The sequence below is a fragment of the Pipistrellus kuhlii genome, unplaced genomic scaffold (assembly GCF_014108245.1).
Source record: "Pipistrellus kuhlii isolate mPipKuh1 unplaced genomic scaffold, mPipKuh1.p scaffold_m20_p_13, whole genome shotgun sequence".
NCBI classification, from domain to species: Eukaryota; Metazoa; Chordata; class Mammalia; order Chiroptera; family Vespertilionidae; genus Pipistrellus; species Pipistrellus kuhlii.
Window position 1 is genome coordinate 11,773,468 of NW_023425438.1, and position 27,192 is coordinate 11,800,659.

At 41.4% G+C, this 27,192-nt stretch overlaps 1 protein-coding gene across 8 annotated transcripts in view; it reads right to left on the minus strand.

Annotated features, from left to right (window-relative positions):
- The window catches only part of CLIP4 (CAP-Gly domain containing linker protein family member 4), a 48,592-nt gene extending 22,343 nt beyond the window's left edge, over positions 1–26,249 (minus strand). For 2 of the 8 annotated variants that reach the window (XR_004987357.2, XM_036434871.2), the window contains exons 1-9: positions 26,022–26,229; positions 17,527–17,674; positions 14,229–14,368; positions 13,359–13,452; positions 11,514–11,675; positions 9,647–9,765; positions 6,848–7,084; positions 4,556–4,691; positions 879–1,019 (exon numbers count right to left, since the gene is read on the minus strand). Coding sequence is in view for 7 of the 8 variants with exons in the window: in XM_036434871.2 (XP_036290764.1) it covers positions 879–1,019; positions 4,556–4,691; positions 6,848–7,084; positions 9,647–9,765; positions 11,514–11,675; positions 13,359–13,452; positions 14,229–14,368; positions 17,527–17,659 (1,162 nt within the window). In the remaining variant the exon portion in view is untranslated. Of the gene's footprint in view, positions 1–878; positions 1,020–4,555; positions 4,692–6,847; positions 7,085–9,646; positions 9,766–11,513; positions 11,676–13,358; positions 13,453–14,228; positions 14,369–17,526; positions 17,675–24,666; positions 24,840–26,021 lie in introns of those variants that run through there. The other 6 variants (XM_045580568.1, XM_036434873.2, XM_036434872.2 and 3 more) reach the window with 6 other exon arrangements.
- Between the last annotated feature and the right edge of the window lie 943 nt (positions 26,250–27,192).

Sequence of the window (27,192 nt, forward strand, 5' to 3'; positions counted from 1 at the left end):
TTCGGTCCCAGCAGAAAGCCTTTTCTGCATCGGGTCTGAGTGAGTGAGCGAGTATGCGTCGCACTACTGTTTTGTGCAATGTGCTGCAGAGCACACAAACAGACAAAAGGCCCTCACCATTCATTTAAAGTTTCAAATTTCACTGACAGAATAAAAGACCTGCCCGAGTACCGGAGTCAGAGGACAAAACCTAAAAGAACAAAGAACAGTCAGGTGGTGTGGATCAAAGTGTGGACCAGTTAGGGGACGAAGAGATCAGAGAGATCTGGGGTCACTGGGCAAGTTTTCATGGAGAAACAGGATCTGAAAAAGGAGGTACAGAATCACTGAAGCCTCAAAAGGCAGAAGTCAAATGACTGCGCTGGGGAGCTAGCCTGAGACCAAGCTCTCAGGGAGGAGGGAGAGCAACGTGCTGCCCGCTGCCTGGAGGAACAGGGGGATGCAGCAAACCATCCAACTTCATCAAACAGACAAAGCGCTCTGGCTGCCAGGTCCAGGAGTCAGACCTGGCTTTTTCTTCTGATTAAAAAAAAAACACAAAAAAAAAAAACACAAGTGACTGAAACTCCTGAACAGGTGACAAACATAAAGCAACTATGAAAGATTTTTAGAGGCATAAACTCTAACTCTGATGTTAGATGAGGAGAATGGTAAGATTATGGAGATAGAAGGAAGGAAAGGAAGGAACAGATCTGAAATACTCTTATCAGGAATTAAAATCATAAACTATGACTGAGCTTTAAAAATACACTAAGATGCAGGTTTTATTAGATTCGTAGTTAGGTAGCAAAGGGGGTGTGAAACAATCTACTTATGAGACATTCCACAAATAAGATTGAAATGCTGAAGGAGATATTTAACTTTCTGGTTGGACCTACCAGTATTCACTTTCGATGTTACATGAGCCACATCAATTTTCTGGGACCTGGTGAGAGGCACAGCTTTTGTAGAAGGAGAGTGGGTTATATTCTTCCTTCGATCTTTTGCTTTACTTATCTTTGAAAGAGGTGCAAAAATGCCTAAGGGAGAATGTAGAATTTTGGTGTTAAGCAATTAAAAAAAGCATTTCAAAACCAGTACAACTACTTAGTAATATCAATCTTTAAGTTCTTTTTTAGCACCCACTAGGTGTCCTGTAGTGACAGACAGAAAGACACAGCACATGCCCTCAAAGAGCTTACAAGCTAGTTGTCAAGACAAACAACATACACAATAACTTGAGAATCCCCATACAAGACACATAATCAGACGTTAAGTGAAATACAGGGGAAAGAGAAAAGAGTAAAGGTCACAGTTTTCCATTACAATCATTTCTAAGATATTGACAAATAGCACACTATATGATATAAAAACCACTCTTCTGTGTCACTTTATCGCTACTTCCTTTCAGACTCATATTTTCCCACATTAAAGCTTTTTATGTCCACGTTTTATCTCTCTTCAAGCCTGTACAGCTTTAGAAGACAAAATTCAGTATTGCTCATCTCTGCATTCCCCCCACTGTTCTGAATGTGCCTGTATGTGCCTTACACATACAGGGAAATAAAAAATCCTTTGAGTATAAAATATAACATTTCCTAAACGCCTAGCCCTCGGCTCCTGCCGGTCGGAAACAATACAGTGTGTGCTGGGGAAGTAGGCATGCATGGACACAGGGAGGGAGTGCCAAATGCAATGGCTGGGAGTACAGAATTCCATTTAAAATAAGTTTATCCAAAAAAAAGTATACAGTATCAGTAAGTATGTACAGACATCACAGAGGATATGGACTATAAATAACAAGATGATCTTGCTAAGACATTTTTATTTAAAAAAAAATAAAGTCCAGATATTTAAAAAGAAAATAAAGTCCTAATATATATATTATACACTTCCATTGAGTGTTTATAACCTAAATGAAATCATGAGTAAAATGTAATATATTAGAACTAACTTGTTTTAAAATAAAATTGTAGAAATGTTCAAGATTCTACAGAACGTGAGTGTTTTGTACTAGCTCACAAGTATAACAACTGTCATCAGTGATCTTGACTCTTTCCTCCCCCTGGACTCTACAATGCCGTACCCTGATTTTCCTACTTCTTTGATTTATCCACAATGTTCTGCTCTGTCTCCCTCCTACCCAATTTTCCTTGACTTTCTATTCTTTTCTTTGACAAACACGTATACACACACATATACACTAGCCGTTGATGATGATCACATTCTGTATTGCCACGAATTTTTTGGGGGGGAGGTTATTTTATATCTGGAAATATAAATGTACTGAATATATATATGTACAATGCTACATATCTGGAAATATAAATGTACAATGCTACTGAAGATGTGTGCCCAAAGATTTTGAGGTCACATTTGCATATTGTGAGGAGCAAGAAGATTTCAAGAGCCAAAGCAATTTCTGGTTTACTTCTATAGCCCATTTGGACTGAACTCAGAACACCAAGCTGGCTTAGCAGGAAGATTACTCCCATTCTTTTGCATAACCCAACACATGATTCTTGCCCCCCAACTTGCCTTCAAGTTTGTAAAGGAAGACAGAGGCAAAGTTCTTGGGGGTATCCAGCTTTGTCCTAATCAAGCATGCCTCTCCTTTGGATGATGAGATCTTATATTATATTACAATATAAGCACTTCCCAGCCATCTGATTTACATCTGCCATGTGTGTTGCTAATGGTTTTGATCTTGCCCTTGGTCTGCTTGACAGATGCCAAAATTAGCTAATAGAGGAAAATTAAAATTAAATTCTTCATCTCTCACAACTAACCATATAAATTCCCAATTGTTTAAATAATGTAGTTTAAAAAAAATAAAACATTCAAAAGAATAAAACTTAGAACTAATGATTATATTAGGAAGATCTAGCTAAGCTTAAGTGCAATGTAAGAAATTTTAAAAGGCAAAGGCCTTTTAACTACATAAAACTATATGTTCAAAAACACTGCAAATGAAGTTCAAAGGCAAATGACAAACTGAACAAGATACCTGTAAGAAATATAAGGGCTTCATATCCTAAATATGTATCTGTATTTTTAAAAACTCTTACTGCTTTAAAAAAAAAACACTAATATCCCAAAATGTTAATTGACAAATAATATGAATATATCTTGGTAACTGTCAAGATAAAATAAAAAATACATATACTACCATGAAATATTTAAGGGTTTTATTTCTCCACAATCAGAGAAATATGAATTCAGACAGAAATTTTCATCCATCAAATTAGAAAAAAAAGAAAGTGGAGACACAAAAATCACAATATTTAAAAATTTAGGGAAATTATATTGGTTGTCAAGTAAAAGTACAGAATATATATAACTATATATAATCCAAATTTTGTTACAAAGTTGTTAAACAGAAAAAAAATATAGATGGTTTTCTTCTTTTTCCTTTTTTATGTTTTTAAAATCTTATACAATGATCATTTTTAAACAAAAAAAAATTAGTAATGGACCAAGCAAATGAGGCTCCATCATAAGTGTATGACAGAAGGAAACTGGTCATTTGGATAAATTTGTAACAGCTAGCAAATAGCTAACATTTTTTGAGTGCTTACAGGGAATCAAGCACTATGCTAGGGGCTTTATATATTCATCAACACATTTAATCCTCATAGTCCTTGTAGTATTGTTATCCCCATTTTATAAAATATAAATTGAGGCACAAGAAGAGAAAAAAGGTCACACAGTTGGTAGCTGGAGAAGCTGATTCACACCCATGCACTCAGACTCCAAAGCCCACACTCTTCAGCAATTTACCATATTGCCTCCCCGCCGGGAAATAAGATGAAATATGGTGCAGCCAGGGAAATGAATGTTCTAGAACAGTGGTCGGCAAACTCATTAGTCAACAGGGCCAAATATCAACAGTACAACGATTGAAATTTCTTTTGAGAGCCAAATTTTTTAAACTTAAACCTCTTCTAACACCACTTCTTCAAAATAGACTCGCCCAGGCCATGGCATTTTGTGGAAGAGCCACACTCAAAGGCCAAAGAGCCACATGTGACCACAATTCTAGAAGAATATTTCATGGCAAGGAAAAATATTCACAACATAGTAAGCGTCAAATTGAAATCAATGTGTCAAGGGTACGTGTGCGCGCGCACGTGTATGTGTGTGTGTGTGTGTGTGTGTGTGTGTGTGTGTGTGTGTGTGTGTGTGTGTGTGTGTGTTAGAGAAAGAGAATATGAATTTAATTAAACAATCATTTCTCGGAAAAAGAAATGTCTCAGCTAAGGAGTCTGGAAGTAAAGTTGGCCTCATTTGCTTTCCAATCTGTCAAGTTTTCAACCGCCAGGCTCTGTATTTTCTTGATAACAAAGTCCTCCGCTCAGTCATGATACCAGCACAAGCAGGAGTTTCGGAGGCCCGAGGACCTGGTGGTCTCCTGTGAGCACGCCTTCCAGTCCCTGAGCTGCTCTTGGCAGGAAAAATGCAGCCCCTTCGGTTATTAATAAGCAATGGGAGTGGGGGCAGGGAGACAGAGTTTTATTTTCCGAAATTTTGAGTATTTGAGCTTAATTATCATTACGTCAGATAGGCTCCTCCTTACCGTATTTGGGGGCACATTTAAAGTACTGGACTTTCCCAACACTTCCATTGTTTTTCCCTTCAGGTTCATCCAACTCAATGCCAGCCCACTGCCCACTTGCAAATTCAGTTGTTCCACAAAATCTTAATGTTCCAACCTGAAGAAAATGTAAATTAGAGTAAAATGTAAATTAGTGTATTTGTGATGGAAAGACCTGACATTTTTAAGATGTCACTTCTCCGCAGCCTGATCTATGTTTAACATAACTCATTCGAAATCCCAGCAGGATTTTTTTTTTACAAAAATCTATAAGCTGATTCTAAAATGTCCGTGGAAAGGCAAAGGAACTAAAAAAAGAAAATATTGAAGATCTAAAAATATCCGATGGCAAGAATTGCTATAAAGCTACAGCAATCTGACAGAGTTGTTCTGAAGAAAGCACAGCCATTAGAGCAATGGAGCAAAATAGGACCCAGAAATATGCCCACAATTATACGGTCAATTGACATAGAAGCAAAGGCAATTTGAGAGAAAGAATAGTCTTTTCAAAAATGGTGCTGGTCCAGAGACAGAGAAGCATTGATCAGATGGTCAAACCTCAGAGGGAAGGCAGGGGAGGGTGGGAGTAAGAGGGAGAGATCAACCAAAGAAGTTGTATGCATGCATATAAGCCTAACCAATGGACACAGACGCCAGGGGGGTGAGGGCATGAGTGGGGAGGAGCAATGGGGGAATAAGGACACATATATAATATCTTAATAAAGAAAAAATGGTGCTGAAACGGATGGATGGAGGGGAGAAAAACAAGAAAGAGAGAGTAGGGGAGAAGGGAAGAAAGGGAGGGGAGGGAAGAGGGAAGGATTTCTATCTACAACTAGTACTTTATACAAAAATTAACTCAAAACTAAATGTAATACTTAATATTATAAACTCCTAGAAGAAAATATAGTAATTTATTAGATATACTAAGCCACAATCCATAAAGGAAAAAGTTGACAAAATGGACTTGATTAAAATTTAACATTTCTGCTCTTTGAAAGACACTCCTAAGAGAATGAAAAGCCAAGCAATTGGCTAAAAAAAAAAAAAATGTAAAGAAAATATACAAACATATTCTCAACCAAAAGTTAATAAAGAAATATTTTCTATAAATTTGACTTAGCATCCTTTTTCATTTTTTTCCACCAATGTTTTTCTTCTGGCTTGTTTTGACACCATGTGTGTTTTTCATGGGTGTCTTGCTGATAGCATTACAATTAATTTTCTAAAGTACAAATTTTCTAGATGTAATTTACTTTCAGGATATTTTTTCTTACATGATATTCTTCTACTTTCTCCCTTTTTTGATTTAAATATTAGGAGGCTTTTGAAAATTTTATAATATATTCTTGATAGCTCACTACAGACTGATTCATATCCCTTTCAGCATAACGATTATTGCTTGTCTCATTTTTTATTCTTATAAGTATATTTCTAGTAGGACATGATCTCACTCAAATGGTGAACAACATAGACTTATGAACAAGAACAGACCCAGAGATAAGGAGCCATGGGTCAGACTGTTTGGACCTCAAAAGGAGGGTGGGGATAAAAGGGAGAGATCAACCAAAGGACTTATGTGCACACATATGAGCCTAACCAGTGGTGAAGGAATGGGGGGTTGAGGACAAATATGTGATACCTTAATCAATAAAGAAATTAATTTAAAATATATATATAAAAAGACTGGAAACAAGAGGATAAAGATGAACCCAGCTGACTGATATGTTCATTACTACGAAAGAAGCTGAATATTAATCCTAAGGTAAACCAATGTTCTAAATTCATAATTTCCTGGTACTTTAGCCCACAGATAGGACAACGAAAAGCTAACAAATGTCCTGTGACGATATTCCCTTGGAAGTCGGTAAGCGTCATTCTCAGTGTAACAGTCTGCAGCTTACCGCCCTTTCTGAAGCCATTTTCTCAGTAAATCAGACTTCGTCTTTGTGAAGCACTAGTAGGTGTGGGGGAAACATCAGGGAGGAGGGCAGGGGCTGCCCCTCCATTCACTCGGCAGCTCCTCGAGAGTCGCTCCTTTCCCATTCAAGTGAAATGTCTTCATTATTCAGTTCATAAGTTTATACTCTTAAATCATGCTTTATGGTAAACAGGCATTTCAATTTCACATTTTCCATTAAGTATCTTTCTACCTACATACTGAACTTTTGTCCAAGATTCAAAACTAACCACACTGGATGCAGCCTCGGCACCCCAGACCGCAGGCACAGTGACCTTGAATGCAGCTGTAGACATCGTAGTTGGTTACTATACCTTCTGTCCTGCAATGACCACCCGGTCCCCCAACTTCAGGCCGGCTGAGGTCAGTATTGCCTTGCTAGCGGCACGATCGGAACTCAGGGGCACGGGCTTGGAGGCATCGCACGGCAGGGGCACCGCGTCCAGCAGCATCTGCTTGATTTCCTTGGCAGTGGCCGCAGCATCGGCCATTTCCAACGGCATTTCCACTGGGTCAGGAACCACATCGGCAGGCATCTCCCCTTTGTCGTTCTGCAAGAAAAGAGAGAATTTTCACTTCGCAATTACTTGGAGCTCTACAAAGTCATATAATTTTTTTTTTTTTAATATTTCACCCAGCCAGCATGGCTCCATGGTTGAGCAGCAACCTATAAACCAGAAGGGGGTCTGAGGGGTGCGGGAAGAGACTGGACAAAAACCTTACACCTATGGATGAAGACAGTGGCGGGGGTAAGGGCATGGGATGGGATTGGGAATCAGGCGGAGGGGAGCTGTGGTGGTGAGGGGAGGGGAGGAGAAGAACACCTGTAATAATCTGAACAATAAAGATTTATTATTTTTAAAAAAAAGAAAAAACATTAAAATAACTCATTATTTTCATGCAAAATATAAGAAGGCTTAATTATAGAATTCCTTTTTTTTCTGAAATGGTTATCAGAGCATGATCCACATGGTGACTGATTTTTTTTTAAGTACTAAACTTCAAAATATGGTAATCTATTATTATTTCTGGCATGAACTGGCAATTTACCTCGATGACATACCTCACTGTGTGGTAGGCAGTTAGAAAGACATGAGTAGAGCAAGGATGACGGACGAGGTACAGTAGATCAGCAGGGCGGAAAGCCCCGGCTGTCTAGCCAACAGGCAAAACTGGAAAAACAAGGCCCTTCCTCCCCTAGGTATCTGGTCAGATGGTTTGACCCCCTGACCTTTCGTATCACTGATCTTACCGATCAGACACTCCCTGACCTTTCCTTCCCTGTTGCCAGTCTTGCTGGTTACACAACCTTGGAGAGGGGGCTGGAGAACGGCCCTCAAGCATTACACCGCCGGGACAATGAGGTTCTGACCCAAGTCATGTGCATCTAAGTTGTGTTTCAGCTCCAGGCTTAGAAAAACAGCAAAACCAGACCAATAGCTGACACCAGGGCCAGCTGCACTAATGGCCCTGCCCTGGCGTCAACCAATCAGTGGGGACCACGACCTTGAAGGCACACACCTGGAAAGCTGATGAATATTCTATTAAGATCTCCTCCTGGGACCTCCCCTAAATCTCACCCTTAAAAGCCCTCAGGGCGAGGACCCCAAGTGTTCTCCCTCCTGGAAGCAGCCTTGTGCCTTTCCCCTCCCTCTCCACCCTCACCTTTCCCCCCCTTCTCCCACCCCTTCCCATAACCTTCTTCTCCTAAGCTCCAAGACCCCTTCTTTTGCCTCTGTGACTTGTTGCCTGAGCCCACTTCTACCACTCCCTCTACCTCTGTTACTCCTATAGTGTGAGCCTGGGCTCTGAGTTCCTTCCTGGACAGAACTCAAGTAACCAAGTACCAAGGCTGCCGAACCCAGGTCTGGTCTGACTCCAGTGGTCTAACACCTGGTGCTTTTCTCGCCACTGCCAACAACTGCATCTTGCTAAGTTCAAAATATTCTCTCCACTGGAGGGGTTTTGCGAACAGTTTACTAGCAAAAGCAAACACGATCACCCTCACATTCCGGCCAAACTGAATTATCATCTTCTTGCAGTTGCTCATGCTACTGTCTGTGACTAAAATGCTTTTCTCACCTCCTTCCTATGTGTACCTGGTTAATTTTAACTAGGTGTGAGCACTCACTGTCACCTTTGCCAGACACCCCTCCTAGACAGGCCCTCTGTGCACACCGTGCCCACCCCTCTACCACTAAACTTAGCACACTACAGCAAAACCACTGCACACCGTGCCCACCCCTGTGCACACCGTGCCCACCCCTCTACCACTAAACTTAGCACACTACAGCAAAACCACTGCTTACTGTCCACCCTCCCCGCTAGACTCTACTCTCTTTAAAGACAAAGACTTTTACCTCCTTCGTTGTTGCTTTCTCCTAGTGCCCAATAAACAATAGGGAAGGGGGAGAGGGAGGGAGGAAGAGTTAATAAACCAACTGATGAGGTTAAACAGGAAGAAAAGTGGCAAAGAAGTAGGAAGGAGCGAGGGGTGGGGGGTGGAGGGGGGAACCAGGGAAGAGAAGAGAAGAGGCTCTCTCACACATTTGCCACTCTTGCCCGTGAAGAATCCCTGTCACTGGACTAAAAAAAAAAAAAAAAAAGAGCCACCGCTGTGAAAACAATAGAATACCACGGGATTTAAAGTTTATGAAATTCAACCCTGTGTGGTAACTTTGTAAGTCAGTAACATTACCATGAAAAAATACATTTTTTCCTTTAATTTGATTTTTTTTAAAGTTCACTCCATTTTTAAATGTGCATCTTTCAAAATTGTCTGGAATAAAAATTTCTTTCCAAAAGAGTTTAAAATATAATTTAATACTGAAATATAACTTGAATATATGCATTTGTATTTGACAGTTAACATTTATAAATACACCAAAAGCCAAATGAAAGATCCTTAAATACTTGAAGGAGCACTTCATGTTACTGAACGGAAGCAGGTTTTGTAGACTCAATACCAGGGTTTAACACCATTACTCTTTACAGGGACACACAAATATAAATTATTTGCTTACATGGATTTCAAAAACATCATCTAAAAAAAAATCTAGATTCAACTCTCTATGCACTGTTAGATGGTTAAATTTTTTAATTTAACTTCTTACCCGAAATGCAGGATTGGCGCCAAGCTCCAATAAGCATTTCACGGTGCCTGCACACAGGTTATACGCGGCAATGTGCAGAGCTGTCCCGAAATTAAAGTCACTGCAAGTAGCATCCACATCTGCAACCAAACATCACAAGTATATTAACTAAATTTCTAAATGTAGCTAGTGTCATGTAAAAGGGGACAGGCTGGGAGTTTGGGGTAATGCTGGAGGGATGAGCTTCATTGGCCAATTTTTGGGACTTAACCCACCAGAAGCAACATTTCACAATGGAACAAAATTTTCATATTACAATCTGGTTAACCAATTATGTTCTCAGCATAATAAAATTTCATTATAAAATGGATTAATGTTATCGGCTTTCTAACTATCACAAACTAAACTATATTTAAAAGCAACTAATGGCAATAATACATATTTGTGGAGACAACCATCTTCACACCATCTCTCATTAAACCTCTAATCTATTTACCAGGATGACTACAATGAGGCAGTAGGGTTTAGGTCAGGCCCAGAAAACAAGGGCCCAGGAGCCTAATCAAAGTCACCATCTGTTTTTGTAAATAAAGTTTTACTGGGACATAGCCACACACATTCATTTACATATTATCTATGGCTACTTTCATGTCACAACTACAGAATCTGGTAGTTGCAACAGAGACCATAAAAAGCCTAAAATATTTACTATCTGACCCTTCACAAAAAAAAAAAAAAAAAAAAAAAAAAAGCAGAATGAGAATGTTCACACCCAGAAGTTAAAAACTACGTAATTAAAAATATAAATGTCTACATATTGTACTCTTTCATAATACTTTATTCAATAAATGAATTTGGACTTCAGAATAAGAAATAAAATCTTGCAATTCTAAGGACATTTTAATAACTTCATAAATTATCATGATCCTATACTTAGAAACAAGAAATCCTTCAGATTTGGGGATCCTATTTTGAATGTTTTCTACAACAAGGGTTTACTAAACCTCCGGTTCTGCCAATCCTACCTTCATTGAATCACCCCAGCCCACATGCCTCACCTCAACTGAAACCAGCAGGATGTGCTCAAGACAAACTCTCCTGCGTTATTAAAGACACTGTACCATCAAGAGAGGCATTCCTCCTAACATTATTCAAAAGGCAAACAGGTGTAAGTTAAAGAGAAAGTGGACACTTATACAAAGACGAGGTTAGAAACCAACATTCTGAGAAATTTGTTTACTGAATCTCTAAGTCAAGTCATCTAAACATGGGGAAACACTGCCTTTAACTACTGTGCTTGTTCTCCTAATTTCCTGAAAAGAAAACTGACCCAAGACAACCAGAGGAAAAGTCAGACACTAGGGTGCAATTTAGACATTCTCATGTTCAAGTTTAAGATATCAAGACAGGAAGACAAAAAAAAAAAAAAAAAAAAAAAAAAAAGGCCATATAAAAAGTTATCATTTCATAGACACACAGAATTTCAGAACTGAATACCATCTAAAATAAATACTCTTTTATGATTTCAATGCTTAGCTCTGAAGATTTTATTGCTCTATTTCTGGCTACTCAAATAGGACAAAGGAATTATTTAGCACAAAGATTCAATTACACTTTATAAAATCATGTTATCCTGGGAAATTTACAGAGAGATAAAAACCTGGAGAACACTTTTTATTTTGTATCTCTTTGTACTGAGCCTTTTTGTGAAAGGATAGTAACTAATCTTTACTATAGAAAGTTTAAAACTATTCTTGAAAAAAATGAGATGGGAGGTCATATGGAGCAAGATGAATTAGGAAGGAAAAAAACTCTTTGAATTATCATTTTCAGGCCACTAATAAAATATTCAATGAGTAACATCTAATGGCGATCTTATAGTACTTGCCTTTTGGTTTGGATGTCTTCAAAATCACCCTTACAAGCTCAGGGACATCAAAATAAGCAGCATAATGTAAAGCATTCATATTTGTCCAGCGACTCCGCAAACTCACATCTGCTCCCAGATCAATAAGTTGAGTTGCAAATTTTACAGCTGTATCAACATCACCTAAGGAAGGTTTTTAAATTATTTCTCTTCCGTACAAATTTAAGTTCCAATGGATGGCTAACCACGACCTCATTTAAAAAGCCAAAGCAAATAGTATATACTGCATATACACTTATACCTCAAAGGAATTTAGTCTAAGAAAATAAGGAAATATTCAGAGTTGTGGATAAACACTTAGCTGTAAAGATATTCATCACAGTACTTTTTATTATGAATAAAATTCTGAAACAACCTAGAAGTATAATAATAAGAAATCAGTTAAATAAATTATTAGACATCCATAGAATGAAATACTACACAGCCAGTAAAAACAACACATGGGACCCGTGCTACTCAGAGTGGGCTGCAAGGACTACTGCCAGTCCCAAAATAAAATTTATTTGTACTTTTTATAGCCCTTTTCTTTTTTCCTAAAAATCATTTCTTATAAGTATATTAATTAAAATATCATTTTATGTCTTTTGAAAATATTTGGGCTTGTATTTTATATCTTTACTAGAGGCCCAGTGCACAAAATTCATGCATGGGGTGTGTGTCCCTCAGCCCAGCCTGCACCCTTCGAGGGATGTCCAACTGCTTGTTTAGGCCCGATCCTACTGGGCAGTCGGACATCCCTCTCACAATCTAGGACTGCTGGCTCCCAACTGCTTACCTGCCTGCCTTCCTGATTGCCCCTAACTGCATCTGCCTGTCAGCCTGATCACCCCCGAACCACTCCCCTGCCAGCCTGATTGATGCCTAACTGCTCCACTGCCAGCCTGATTGCCCCTAACTGCCCTCCACTGCAGGCCTGGTCACCCTTCACTGCTCTCCCCTGAAGGCCTGGTCACCCCTAACTGCCCTCCCCTGCAAGCCAGGTCCCGCCAACTGCCCTTCCCTGCAGGCCCAGTCACCCCAATTTTCCTCCTCTGGTCATCCCTAACTGCCCTCCCCTGCAGGATTGATTGCCCCCAACTGCCCTCCTTTGCAGGCGTGGTCCCTCTCAACTGTCCTCCTCTGCTGGCCTGATCACCCACAACTGCCCTCCCTTGCAGGCCCAGTCCCTCCCAACTGCCCTCCCTGCTGGCCATCTTGTGGCAGCCATGTTGTGTCCACATGGGGGCAACCATCTTTGACCACATGGAGGCAGTCATCTTGTGTGTTGGAGTGATGGTCAATTTACATATTGCTCTTTCATTAGATAGGATTTCATTTTTCTATTATTTCATTTTATAAAAGTATAAGTCCGCGATAGCAAAAAAAAAAAAAAAAAAAAAAAAAAAGAATCCTTCACTATCAATAGCTTAAGAAGCACTATATCAGACTATGGAAACACAGGGAGATGGTCACAACAGTTAAATAACAGAGGCAAATTTATACAATAGGAAAACACCAATTTTGGAAAACATGAGCACATGTTATGTATGAAGAACAGACCCAAGACAGGCCTAAGGACTGGGGCCTCAGGGCTTGGGTTGCCTAGAAAACTGAGCTTGGATCCAGAAAGGCTGGGAGGCGCCAGGAGGCTGTTAAGACCACCTTGAGAAAAGGAAGAAAAGGCAGCAAGTTTCTGGGAGGACCTAACTGAATCTCACCTGTTCAGGGAATATTATCATCAGAGCCAGGTGCTCCCCCGGGGACTAGGGTTGTACAGGCACCAATACAGATGTTCTAAGCAATTTAATAGGTTTACCACACACTCACCAATACCATGGGCTCCGGACTTGCAGGTATAATGTAGAAGAGTCATATCTGTCAGTCCATCTCTGTCATTCACATTGCAGCCTCTCTTAAGAATCTGAAGAAACCCAGGAAGAGGTGATGACAACAACTACTGAAGTCGACTGACTTCAAACCGATGCTGGGCAGCAAGTAAGCCTGTCTTTTTGGCCTAGTTCTCAACAACACGTATAGACAGAACTGGCTTCTCTTGAGGAGAGATCTTACGTCTGCACCCAACAAGAATGAAAACTGAACTTGCCAACAGACTGAAGGAAATTTATGAAGAGTAGGTATTACAAGGTAATCTACAATAGCACTCCAAATATGTCCCTTAGCCTCTCAAAGAGTAAGCAAAATTCTATTTATCATGGGTATAAGGGTATTTGAAAAGAGTGTGAGCACTCTCTTCCTACAATATGATAATATTCTGGCCAAGGAAACCAGTTATTCTTTCATCCCACCTTCAAAAAATATTTTTAAATTATATTTAAGCCTAACTCTTTAACAAACGACCCAAAAGTATAGATAAAACATGATGATAATCAAATACCCTCATGAAAGATTTCTTTAAGTTTACAAAATTAATCTGTACAAGAAAGAAAGTACCAAAAATGCCTGCTCCTGTGAAGAGTCTACAATGTCAGAATCCCATACGTAAGAGAGTGAGGAGCGTGAGGGAATAATGGAAAGAATTTATAGTACTAACTATTTAGCTATAGTAAAAACATGGAAATACAAAGAACAAACATCAGACTCTTTAAAAGGTCTCTCTTTTATCACCATCTTTCCATTTAGATTGGGGAGGAGGGGGATCTATGTGATTAACAATCCTAAATTGTGATATTTTCTTACCTCATTCCCAATAATGTCAATGTTCTGCTGGACCTGAGGAACCCACTGTCTTAAAATGGCAAATAATTCTGATACAGAAGTTTTGGGATCAAAGAGAATTTCCTGGCATGATGTATCATTTGGATCAAAGAAAGAGAATTCTGAAATAAAAGGTGTAAATTAAATATATTAAAAGTTACAAATAAATAGGTTTACCATAAACTTACCAATACCATGAGCTTGGTATTGGTAATATCCTGAAAATGCTAAACAATAAGACCAGAGCTTAAATAATTCCAATAGTTTTAGATGTTAGAAAAAGTATATTTTTACCTTAAGTAATACTCAAAAACAGAATAAAAATTGCCAAAAAGTATGAGGCATTCTTGAGTTGTTGTGAGAATGAGATTTCGATTTACCATCCCATAATTTATCATATTGTAGATGCGACAAAAACATAACCCTGATCTCAAACCCCAAACTTTCCAAAAATTATTTCTAAGGCAGATAAAATTTGTCAAGTCTGATCAATATTTTCACCTCTAAAAATATAAATGTGTCATGAAGAGTAAGTTCACAACTAAACAAATAAATTAGATATCTAAGCCATGAATTTATAAAAATAGGTCTCAAAAAACATTAATCAATAAATTAAGTTGCAGAATAATATACAATATCAATCGCTTCAGAAAATTATAAACTTATAAAACAAAACTGCATATTGTTTATAGGCAATAAAAGTATAATAATAAGATTTGTAATATTCACACTCAATATGTGATAGTTGTTACCACTGGGGAGCAAGGGGAATTGGCTCAGAAAGGAAAGTGGAGGGGATTTATCTTTAAAGTTTTATTTCTTTTAATAAGAAAACAAGAGCTAAAGGAAATACAACAAAATACTAATATTTGTTCATTCTGATGGTGGATATGTGTGATATACATTTCTTTAAAATATATTTTATTGCTTTTTTAGAAAGAGGAAGAGAGAGGGATAGAGAGCCAGAAATATCGATGAGAGAGAATCATTGATCAGCTGCCTCTTGCACACCCCCAACCAGGGATGTGTCCGCAACCAAGGTACATGCCCTTGACCGGAATCGAACCTGGGACCTTTCAGTCCGAAGACCGACGCTCTATTCACTGAGCCAAACCAGTTTTTTGCCTTCACTGTTCTTCGTATTTGTAAATGATTTCCTACTTTTTTTAAATGAAATACAATGGTAAAAAAAAAAAAATACACAATAACAATAAAAGTAACAAACACGCCAATAAATTTGTGAGGTTGCTTAGGCTTTCTATAAATAGATTTTTCATACAAACAACTATAAGCCTGCATTTGCCCCACCCTGAACACTGTATGTAAATTACCTTATTTCATCCTCATAACAACATATGAGATCGGTGTTATTATCCTCATTTGATCAAAAAATAAACAAGGGGATAGAGAAAATAAGTAATATGCCAAGAGTCAGTTTCCCACTGTTAAAGATAGCTAAGTGGCTAAATGGGTGTCTGTCAGAGCTTCTGAAAATAGAATTGCTATGCTGGAAAGTGAATAAGGAAAGTTCAACTATATGTCCATTCAGACTCTAAGATTCCATAATTCTGAAAATATAGACAATGTTTAATTTCAGTTATACAAAGGGTCAATATCTATTGTCACCTTTCATTCAATGTATTTATTCAACACAAACTGAGCAACTAATCAATAAATTACTTTATTAACCCTACCGAGATAAATAAAAACAAAATATAATTCCTGCTCCATCCCAAAGACTTAATAGTCTAGGAAAGGAAATAAGACAACTATGACTCAAGATAGAATTAGGTAAGTGTCATAAGCAAGGAACAAAGTACTTTAGTTCAATACTTTTCCCATATAACTAATTTTGCTATATCTGACAATAAACTCAGTCAATTTGTGTAAAAGCCGCAAATAATTCCCAGGATCTAGGCACAGATTTTGTGTAATACTTTCGATGATTTCAAGGTAATCCACTGCACAATCTGAACACATACAAATAGCATACTTAGAAATGAATAGTTATTAGAATGGATATGACTAAAAGGACAAATTTCCAATCCAATAATTTTTTTTATATCTACTAATATTTAAAAATTGTATTATCTCTACCTTCAAAGATGATTTGAAATGGTGACCCAATATTTTACTTGAAAAATTCCAAATCAGAAATGTAACAAATCTATCAAATTTACCTCTGGTGTTCTTTTACCAACTAGCTGATAAAATAGGGTCTTGGGGAAAATTTATCTAAATAGATAAAAACTAGGATACTCTTAAATTTATATTTTACCGAGGAGATTTAAATGAACCAATTTAAATAAGAACCAATATCATTCCATGGGAAGGTCTCACCCTCCCTGATTTTTTTTCAGTTTTACTATATTTTATTTGTGTACTAGAGGCCCAGTGCACAAATGCATGCACAAGTAGGGTCTCTCGGCCTGGCCAGAGATCAGGGCTATCAGGGCCATCTCACCCAGTCCTGAGGGACCATGGGAGGTTGGCTGGACACAGGAGGTTAGCTATGGGAGCACACTGACCACCAGGGGATAGCTCCTGCACTGAGCATCTGCCCCCTGGTGGTCAGTGTGTCCCATAGCTACCAGCCAGTTGTCCGGTTGTAATAGTCACTTAGACTTTTATATAGACATAGATAGATATAGATATAGACATAGACATAGACATAGACATAGACATAGACATAGACATAGACATAGACATAGACATAGATATATAGATATATAGATATATAGATATATAGATATATAGATTTATAGATATAGATATATTGATAATTACAATGATGATTGAGACAGGGTCCAAATTAGATTTGCTTGTGTACTAAAACTTGTTACATTGTCACCTGAGTTTGGGGCCTTCCAGGAGAGAGCATTTCCTGTGTTAATTAGAATTCTAGCATTTCAAAGACCACTGGGCCCCTAGAGATGGCTAGTTGACAGTGCTTTTGTGTAATTTTTCTCACTATATGGATTTGTAAACAAGTCACTATATTTAACCAAAATAAATACATGAATACCAGAAGAATGCTAGATGTCTAAGCACCACTGCATCCTGAAAATAAGTTCCTCTAAATCAATCAAGGTGCATAAAATGAGCTTTTACCTAGTAAAAATGCTGATAGCAGAAATGAAATGTTTCATTTAAGTGGCAGAAAAAGCAACTGTATTTTTGATAAAGGAAAACTTTAGCAATTTTAAAAATTATGAGCATAAAACTGACATAAGGCGGAAGTTACCAGTTCATAGACAATAAAGTCAGCTACTTCACATACCACAGTCGGAAGGCATTGGTGCTGCGGAAATGGAGAAGGTCACGGGTGTTTCTGAACCTGAAAACAAAAACGGGTATCTTCCGATCAAAGACTCTCCTTCCAATGGGAACTCTGGGAGGTCCTCTATGGTCATCTTTCAGAAAGCCACCTGCAAGGAGAGGAGAGAGAAAGCACGCTCCTTGTGAATGCCACTGAGAGTGACTGCCTTCACCATAAACAGCCTGTATTCTTTTAATATCTAACTTACTGACCTTACTGACACTTTCAACTTCAACCTTCAAGAATCATTTTAGTAAGGAAGCAGAGGGAAGGGGCTACCTTTTAGCAAACATACCGCTTATAGAGTCAGCAGTACATACTATCTTTCTAGACAAAGCTCAGGAGTCATATTATTTCCCAATTATAGGTGGGAAAAAAATGTCTAAATGTTGAGCTAATCTAAATGGGTGATGTTTTCTTTACTCACAGATATTAACCCTGGTCAATGGACCTTTAACTTCTCATGGAATCTGACACCCAATAGCTCTTGCACATGCTCTTCACAGGAACACAATCTAGTTTAGGATATTCTCATTATTTCCTGACACCCCAGAAAACTTTAATGAATGTTAATCACATCTCTAATACAAATCTAAAAGCCCACTTCTGCCGAAACCAGTTTGGCTCAGTGGCTAGAGTGTCGATCAGTGGATAGAGCGTCAGTGTGCAGACTAAAAGATCCCAGGTTCAATTCTGGTCAAGGGCATGTAATTTGGCTGTGGGCACATCCCCAGTAGGGGGTGTGCAGGAGGCAGCTGTTTGATGTTTCTCTCTCATCGATGTTTCTAGCTCTTTATTCCTCTTCCTTCCTCTCTGTAAAAAAATCAATAAAATATATTATGAAAATAAAAAATAAAAGCCCACTTCTTAAAAGCAATAGGATCTGTTCATTCCACCCTAGCAGGAGATGGAAGGCCATGCCCCATTTTTTTTTTTTTTTAGGATACAATTTTAAATTTAATTTTACTTGAATTTCACAAAAGAAAAAGAAAAGTTGATGAAATTGCTGAATTCATAAGTATTTCCTCTAGAGAAGAGATAATTCCCCTAAAACAGTGGTCGGCAAACTCATTAGTCAAAAGAGCCAAATATCAACAGTTCAGTGATTGAAATTTCCTTTGAGAGCCAAATTTTTTAAACTTAAACTTCTTCTAATGCCACTTCTTCAAAATAGACTCGCCCAGGCCGTGGTATTTTGTGGAAGAGCCACACTCAAGGGGCCAAAGAGCCGCATGTGGCTCCGAACCGCAGTTTGCCAACCACGGTCCTAAAACATCCCTTCAAGATTAAAAAAAGAAAGAAACTGAAAGAGCATTAAAGGCCGAAGTCATTATGATTTTTCCCAAGGATGTATTTTCATTTTTGTGTGTATAGACTGACTTCTTATTGTGAAAGATGAGTTTGTTGGCCCAGCCACATGGGCATGAACATGCAGTTCTGAAAATATGGAAGCCCTTCTGTACCAGTTAGTAAACATCAGCCACTGCCCTCTCCCCAGGGATCTCCCTCTCCTGGCTGCCCCATCCCACCGCCAGGACCAACCCCAAACCCCATCTCCACAGGACCCATAGCTAAGGGAAAGGGGACTCCAGCAGGCACCTTCAACACTTCACCCCAAGCAGCTTAGTTTCCATCTGTTTTATATAATGGCCTCAGGTAAGGCTTTGTCTGCAGAAAGTATTCAGCGTGAAACCCGTTTGAAAACCCCTGCTCAAGGTCAGCCCTTAGGCCCTTGCAAGTTTGTACAGTCCTGGATTTCTGAGAATGGAGGCCTTTCTCCCAAACACACTAGCTCTTTATGAAGCCAAGTACGTGTCTGGGACAGAGGCGTCAGGGTGCTAAGGAGGTTCCCGCCCGGTTTTCCTCACACCAGGCTGGCAGACCAAAGGCTGGGTGTCCAAGGACTCTACTGGGTTTTCTGGAAGGTCGTGCTTTTCAAACCACATCCCTAATATTACCTTTTCCCCAGACAACATGAGTGGTTCGAATAAATTTGCTGTAAATTGGACTGGTGTTGCACCAAGCCAACCCATCAGAAATGATGGAGAAAGAAGAGAAAATGTTAGTGAAATTGAACTATGAAGTCAAAAACCATCCAATTTCTTTTGCATCAAATCTTTAAATATGAAATATTAAGACTGTCTATATACTTTTTAAACATAAACAAAAAACCGTATTACAAAGCCAAATGAAAATGATTTTGTATATCTCAGTAGAAAGAATAGAATAAGTGAAAATAGCTAATTGATTGTGTCCCCTAGCAGATTATGCCTTGCTATTATTACTCAATGTGTTCTACTATATGTGGTTAACCAACCTGCCATCTAACTTAATCATCTTTACCATCACCACCTTTGTCTAAGGAAACATCACTGCTCCACGATAACTGGTTCCTTCCCAACTTGACTCACATGTTTGCTAAATGCTAGCAGGAACTAGTAAAGAGTAAAATGCTTTCTTTGTTCTCTTTTGTGTATGTTTACATGGATGTAGAGATTATCACATATTAAATAACCCAATTCAGTGTTATTATGTTAACAGTATTCAAGTTTTCATGGATGCTAGACTGACTTGCCACCCAATACTTTGAATCATTTTGACATTAACCTTGCTAAATAATCCTATATAATAAAAGGCTAATATGCAAATGAACAATTAGCACAACAACTAGTCCCCATGATGCACACTGACCACCAGCGGGCAGACACTCAACAGAGAGCCGATCCCTGGTGGTCAGTGCACTCCCACAGGGGGAGCCCAGCTCAGCCAGAAGCTGGGCTCACAGCGGTGGGGAGAGCCTCTCCTGCCTCCGTGACAATGCTAAGGATGTCGCACAACCGGCTTAGGCCAGCTCCCCGTGGCTGTCAGACATCCTCCAAAGGCTCCCAGACTGCGAGACCCTCCTGGGCTGAGGCGACCACCCCCCTCCCCAAGTGCATGAATCTCATGCACCAGGCCTCTAGTAGGAATATAACAAGGATTGGTGTCACATGGCATGGTGATCTCCCTTAAATACTATCCATTCTAAAAAGTAGCACATGCCACAAAGACGACCCTCCTTTCAACACTGTAGCTTCTCAGTGTAGAAGTAACTCAGCATTTCTACCTGTTGGCCTCCAATAACTATGCACAAACTATTCCCTGCAGAGAATGAAGCTACCTTTACCACAGCTTGTTAAAACGTTAAACATGTAACCACTGCCTACAAGGCACTACACTGATCTGGATGTTTCAGGAAATAAAATAAAAAATGAGTTACAGATGGTCTCAGGCTTACAGTCTACTAGGGTGAATAAAATAGCACTAATTACTACAGATGATGAAACAGAGGAGATTTGTTCCATAACATAAGTACCCGGAACATGCTGTGTGGCAGCTCCTGAGAATCAGAAGCGGTGTGGGAAAGGAGGCATCCCCTAGGGTACAGGTCTTAAAAGATGAGTAGGCAGAGATTTGGGGCAGAAATGTAAAGGGGGAGCACTTAGAGGAACATAGGCTGGAATGTGCTCTACATCCCGGAAAACAGTGAGAGGTAAGGCTGTAATGGCTTTTTAGGGCTTTACTCAGAAGTACTTTAAATACCTGATCACAGACGAAACCTTTTAATTCCATGAGCACTGGGAAACCACTGATTATTTCAAAGGAGGCTGTCCTACTGTTCAAGCTGTGTTCTAGGAAGACTAGCCTGACTACAATCACATTTGGAGACTCGGGCATGTTTTTTAATACTCGTAATTCTTCAGCAGAGTGAATAAGTGGTTTTCATTCTGAGTTGGTTAAGAGGAGCCACCTTTCAAATTTCCTTTTCAGAGTGGGTTTTACATTCAAAAATGTTTTCTGAAAGTGATCCCCAAAGCACCTTTCATTTCCTTGCAGACTGTTGTGATTCTTAAAGAACTGTATCTTACATAACTATCACTTGCCACAGGAGTTAGTTTAGTGGCCTTCACATACTTAATAAATATTCAAGTCCTAGATTCAAGATGGAAAGATGAGTCATTCAACACAATGTAATCAACTTCATCATTTTACATGTCAGCTTCTTCGAGCTCAGAGAGCTGTATTACCTAACCAATGGCGTGAACATTCTTTGTATTTTGTCTTCATTCCATTTTCCCCCTGTTCTACTTCCTTTCCTTCATGAAACCCCAATAGTCTGCCCCACCAAAGGAATCTATACACCTCTACAAAGTTTTGTATAGTCTTAAAATCCTTTTGCAAAAGAAATTTCTAGATGGCATGACACCTGGGAATATTGGTCAAACTTGGAGATATACTAACCTGAATGGAGTACATACTTTCATTTTAAATTCTACTAAGGTTAACTGGTGATAATGGGTTCTACAAAGTAAAGCTTAAGATTTTTAAGTTGGCCCTATTTAATTGTGTACATAACAGATACATTAAATAGATTCAAATTCCCCAAATCTCTTATCTATATATGAACTAGAGGCCTATTGCACAAGATTCATGCAAGAATAGGCCTTCCTTCCCCTGGCTTCCCTCCCAGCTGCCTGGGAGCCTGCAAGTCTTCACTCCTGGCTGCAGCACTGTTCCTGGAGCTCCCTCCACCGCCCCCCTCCCCCTCATAGCAGATGTCCCGCCCCACCAAGCCAATCCACACCTGCATATGCAAATTAGCCTGCCATCTTTGTTGGGTTAATTTGCATATTCACTCCTGATTGGCTGGTGGGTGTCACAGATGTGCAGTAAATTTGTATACTTCTCTTTTATTAGTGTAGATCCCATCCTATCCCATCACCCCAAATCAGCTCTGAGCAAAGCATCTTGTAATATGGCTATAATATCTCATGATTTCTCAAGGATTCCTGGGTCCATGATCTAACTCAGAATGGTGGTGAGTGGAGAGGCCCACTAACTTCTTCAGAGTAGTTGAAGGCTGGTAAGGGCCTCAAGAAGAAACCTCCCTGAGGCCTCCAGATGCCCTCGGATTTATGTGGAATATGGTTAAAGGGCAGCATCCCTGAGCTACTCAACTAACAGGAAACCCAAGCTGTGTCCACACAAGCTGGAATCATTCAACTTCACACAGCATTTTCTCATGAGTCTTCAAGAAATTCCAAAAAAAAAGTACCCCAACCAAAATAAACATTTAAAATACGTCCTCAGCAACCCATGTCCATGAAATCTGTTTAACCACTAAGCAGAGATTTGCAGTATTTGATACTGAGTTTGCTCTAGGCCTAGAGAGAACACAAAAGATACCTGCCCTCCAGAAGTTGATTTAGTCCTTCAGCAAATATTTATCCAGTGTTTCTTACTGAATCCCAGTCTGGGCATAGCAAACATAAAGAAAACAGATAAGCCTTCGCCCTCACATAGATTATAGCCTACAAGAAAGGTGTAATTACTGTGTAACTGTACTAAGTGCTGGAGTCAAGGGGGCAGGGGAGACTTCCTGAGGGACTAATAATCAAAAGCTGTGGTGCCCAAGCAGGTAGCTTCTAGTTACATGTGGCAATTTAAATCAAATTAAAAGCCCGGTGCCTCCATTTCTCTAGCCCCATACACGTGCTCAAAAGCCACATGAGGCCAGTGGCTGCCATATGAACGTGGCAGAAGAAAACGTTCCCTTGGTCATGGAAAGTTCTGAAGGAAAACTGTGCCGCTGAAAGGCCAGGTGAGAAAATAATACAGAGATCCTAAAACAAATAACAACAGCAAAAAGGCTAACAAACTAAGCAAGCCGGCAACAGCATAGGTAATTACAGATCATTCATTACTTAGGGAACAGAAAGCCTAAAAGGAAGCAGATATTTGTAGGTTCAAACAGGGGGAAAGAATTAATTCTGTAACATTAAGAACACTAGCGTATGTTTCCAAACTGAAGCTGTTATGAACAATCAAAGACAGCATAGAAAACATTTTTTTTTAAAAGGCCTTGCTGGTGGGAACTGTATCTGGACGTCTGGAACGTCTGAAATAAAATCCTACATGTAATATATATTCTGTGCCAAATTTTCTATAAAATAGAAATAAATATATTCATTACATTTCAAGATCCAATCTTACAGCCCAGGTCCGTCCATTATCTAACGAAAGCATTTTAAAAATGCATATTTATGTTAGCAAAATAAGATAGAACCGGGAAGGCTTTGCAGCATAAAAATGAACAAAGCTAGACTTCTGCCATCTTCCATTCTGTTTTCCCTCCATCGTTGCTGCATGTCCTGCGCCACGTGATCTGCCATTGAGGCGGCTTAAAACTGTGGTGCATCCGACTGCTCTGTGGCAAATGTCAAGGTGCACGTGGAAGTATAATGAAAAGATTCGGGGGAACGTGTCTCCGAAGAGGGTTGACACATTTCAAAGGCATGATTTTTATCCTATTGATATATCGCCGCAAGGGGAACCACCATCCAGCTGGGAACACAGAGCAAGGTATTACCCCCAGGAGACTGTCATCCTCTGATCCATATCAAAACACTGTCTCCTGGTTTGTATCCAAACTGCCTGTGTGTCTATGGGGGGAGGAACCACCTGACATCTAATGGGAAAGAAAGCTGACATTATAAACCCATCACTCTGATCCACAGGGATGACGTCTGAGCCGCGCCTCTCGGTGGGGCAGGTCTCGCGCGTTTCTCCAAACTTCCCCATTATTCCCACGATTTAAAATGAAGGAATCTCAGGGTAGCAAAAAAAAAAAAAAAAAAAAAAAAGTCATTTGGCTTAGTTCTGCATTCCCACTGGCAAAAGGTTTCTTATTAACAATGTAATAAGCAAGGCGAGGGCGGAAGAGGCCCATTCCGGGAGCAGGGCCGAGCCAGCACGCACCCCCGTGCGCGCGGGAGGCGCTCCCACGGGCGCCGGGCGGTCAAGGTTGGAGCCCAGAGCCCCGCCCGCGGGCGCCGGCCGTTCCCCACGCGGCGCGGCCTCTCCTCCTCAAGTTCACCCTTCGGAGGAACGGGAACGGGCACCCACACCCTCACGGGTGGGCCGCGCCGCCCCAGGGAGGCCTCGGGGAGCCGGCGACCCCGGCGCCTCCGCGCGCGGCCCTCCCAGAACCGCCAACCGCCCGCCCCACGGGCACCCGCGCCCCGCCCGCCCGGCCCGCGGCCCCGCGCGCTCCCGCCGCACCTGCCTCCTCGGGTCCCCTCGGGACGGGCTGGGAACGCGGGGGCGCGGACGGAAGGCCGAAAGGCGCGCCCCTCTGCCCGGACGGGTCTCCTGTGGCCGCCGCGGAGCCTCCCGCCGCGCCGCGCCAGACCTCCGGGGCCCCCCCGCCGCCGCCTCGCGCGCGCCCGAGCCGGGCCCACGCGGGTCCTGCGCGCGCGCGCAGTGCAGCCTCCCGGGTCGCGCGCACGCGCAGCTGCGGGGGGGCGGTGGGGGGGCGGGGGCAGGGCAGGGCAGGGGCGCGCCCGCACTCGCGCGCCTCCAGCCTGAGCCCCCAGCCTCTCACGGACAGAAGGTTGGGCCTGGAGGTTGTTTGGGACGTGGTGGGGTGCTTCCGGGGTTCACCTGGCGTGGAGCTGGGCCGCTGGGACTCCCCCTCCCCCCCGCCCCCCTCCCCGCCTGGTCCAGGGCAGTGACCTGGGAAGCAGCCCTTGGCCCGATGCACACTCTTCTGTGAAAGCTCTTAGCCGACCAACCTGACCTGCCTCCCTCCTACCACCTTCTCTGGGGCAGGGACCTGGTCTCATCCGGTTGGGGCTCCCCAGCATCTGGCCCCCACCCCCACCTCCCACCCCCACCCCCTTGCACAGCCCAGAGTAGGTCCATCGGTCAGTTGCCAGTTTGCAGGTCTGGCTGGAAAAAGCCCAGTCAGTGCGACACCCAAAGTGGAACAATGACACCCAAGGGTGTCAGTGTATGTAGAGGCAGGAATGAGTAGTCACTCCAGAAGTTTATTTCCCCTGCTGTGTTGGCCCTTCTCACCCCCTCCTCTCCTGGTCCCCTTCTCCCTCCCCCAAGAAACAGAAAGTGGTGTAAGTGTGACAGCGAACAGCACGGAGGCGAACATCCTGGATCTCCATCATCCAGGGGGAGGGGAGGTGTTATGTGACGATTCAGGAGTCCCCTTGATGAAGCAAATAAGTCCACTGCTTCCCATGACTGAGGTTTTCACACCCAGTCAGTAGTGCTGCGCCCTAACACCTCTCTCTGAGGCCCTTTGTTCTGGCTCCAATATACAGATTGCTACCCTGTGCTTCTATGTTCACCAAGCAGTGCCTGGCAGGGGCTGACACTGAGTAAATACCCGTTCATGTCTCTGCAAGAACGTCCTTCCTTTGAAAGCAGCCATTTTCCCTGTCGTCAGCCTTGTTGAGACGTTCATACTACCTTGGGGGCTAACGTCCCCCGCCCTGCATCTCCTCCTCCTTCTACCCCAGGGAACGTACAAATCGGACCTGACTCCTAGGCAGGGTCCGGAGGACAGGCATTGTCTGTCCCTGAGGCTGCTCCTCACAGGACAGGACGATGGCCCCACTCACCCGCACGTTGAGGGACTCGGAGGTGTGCATCGCAGCTTGTCTGAAGCTCAGGAAGGAAACGGGGTGTCCTGGCATATGGATAGGAGAGAAACGGCCACCTCTTCCTACTCCTATGCTCCCATTAGCACAGCTCGAAATACCAAAACCGGGGTTTGCAGCAGTCGCATCGCATTGCTGAGTGGGGTGGGGCATGCTGTCACTAAAACCCCTAGCACTTGCACAATATGTAAATGCCGTGACCATCCCACAACTCCTGGTCAGCTGCCAGGGACTCTGTCCCTGCAGGTTTAGCGTCTTCCTGTTCTCTCAGGGATGATAAGTGAGGCAGAGGCTTACTTCTCACTGGGTGTGTGTGTGTGTGTGTGTGTGTGTGTGTGGACTCTACCTCCCTCTCCCTGCTCTCTTGTACCCTGTTCTGGCATGACCCCGCCCAACTCTTTAACTGATGAGAAGGAGGAAGGCAGTCTGCCCTGGCTGGCTTTCAGTAACCATAACTGTTCCCTGTTGCCAGTGAGCCACAGAAACTCATAAAGACCCACGTGTGACAGAAGAGGCTATGGATGACATTTCCACGGGTATACGGTTCGCTTTTATTGCTGATTTAAATTGTTCCTCTGAGACGCCCCTTTTAGTAAATGGCAGGGTGTGGCTAGCTGAGTTGTTCCTAATGATAATAAAAGTCTCTGTTAGAACCAGCCAGGCCACTGGCTTTTTCTGCTACACCCAAACACCATACAGGTCACACAGGCAAATTGCCAGGATACCAAACCATTCGAGAGGGTTAGAGGGAATAGGCGAAAGAAGACAGTATCACTGCTTTTAACATGGACTGAGGTAGTGAGCGAGTAATAGTGGGGAAGACAAGAATTCTGCTTCCAGAATTGGGGTGTACAAGAGACATCCAGCTGTCAGAATTGGGCTGCCAGATTGGAGTCCAACTAGCAGAGGCAGTTAAATGCAAAATAACAGAGCAGAGCACTAGGTAGAGCCCCTAAAATATTTCTGTTTGCAGATGATAAAATCATTAGCTTAGAAAATCTAACAGAATCAACCATTAGAAGTAATAAGTGAGTTCAAGAAGGTTGCCAAGTACAAGATCAATTTCTAAAAATCAATAGTTTCTTATACATCAGCAGTAAGCAACCAGGAAATCTATTATAATAGGCAATAA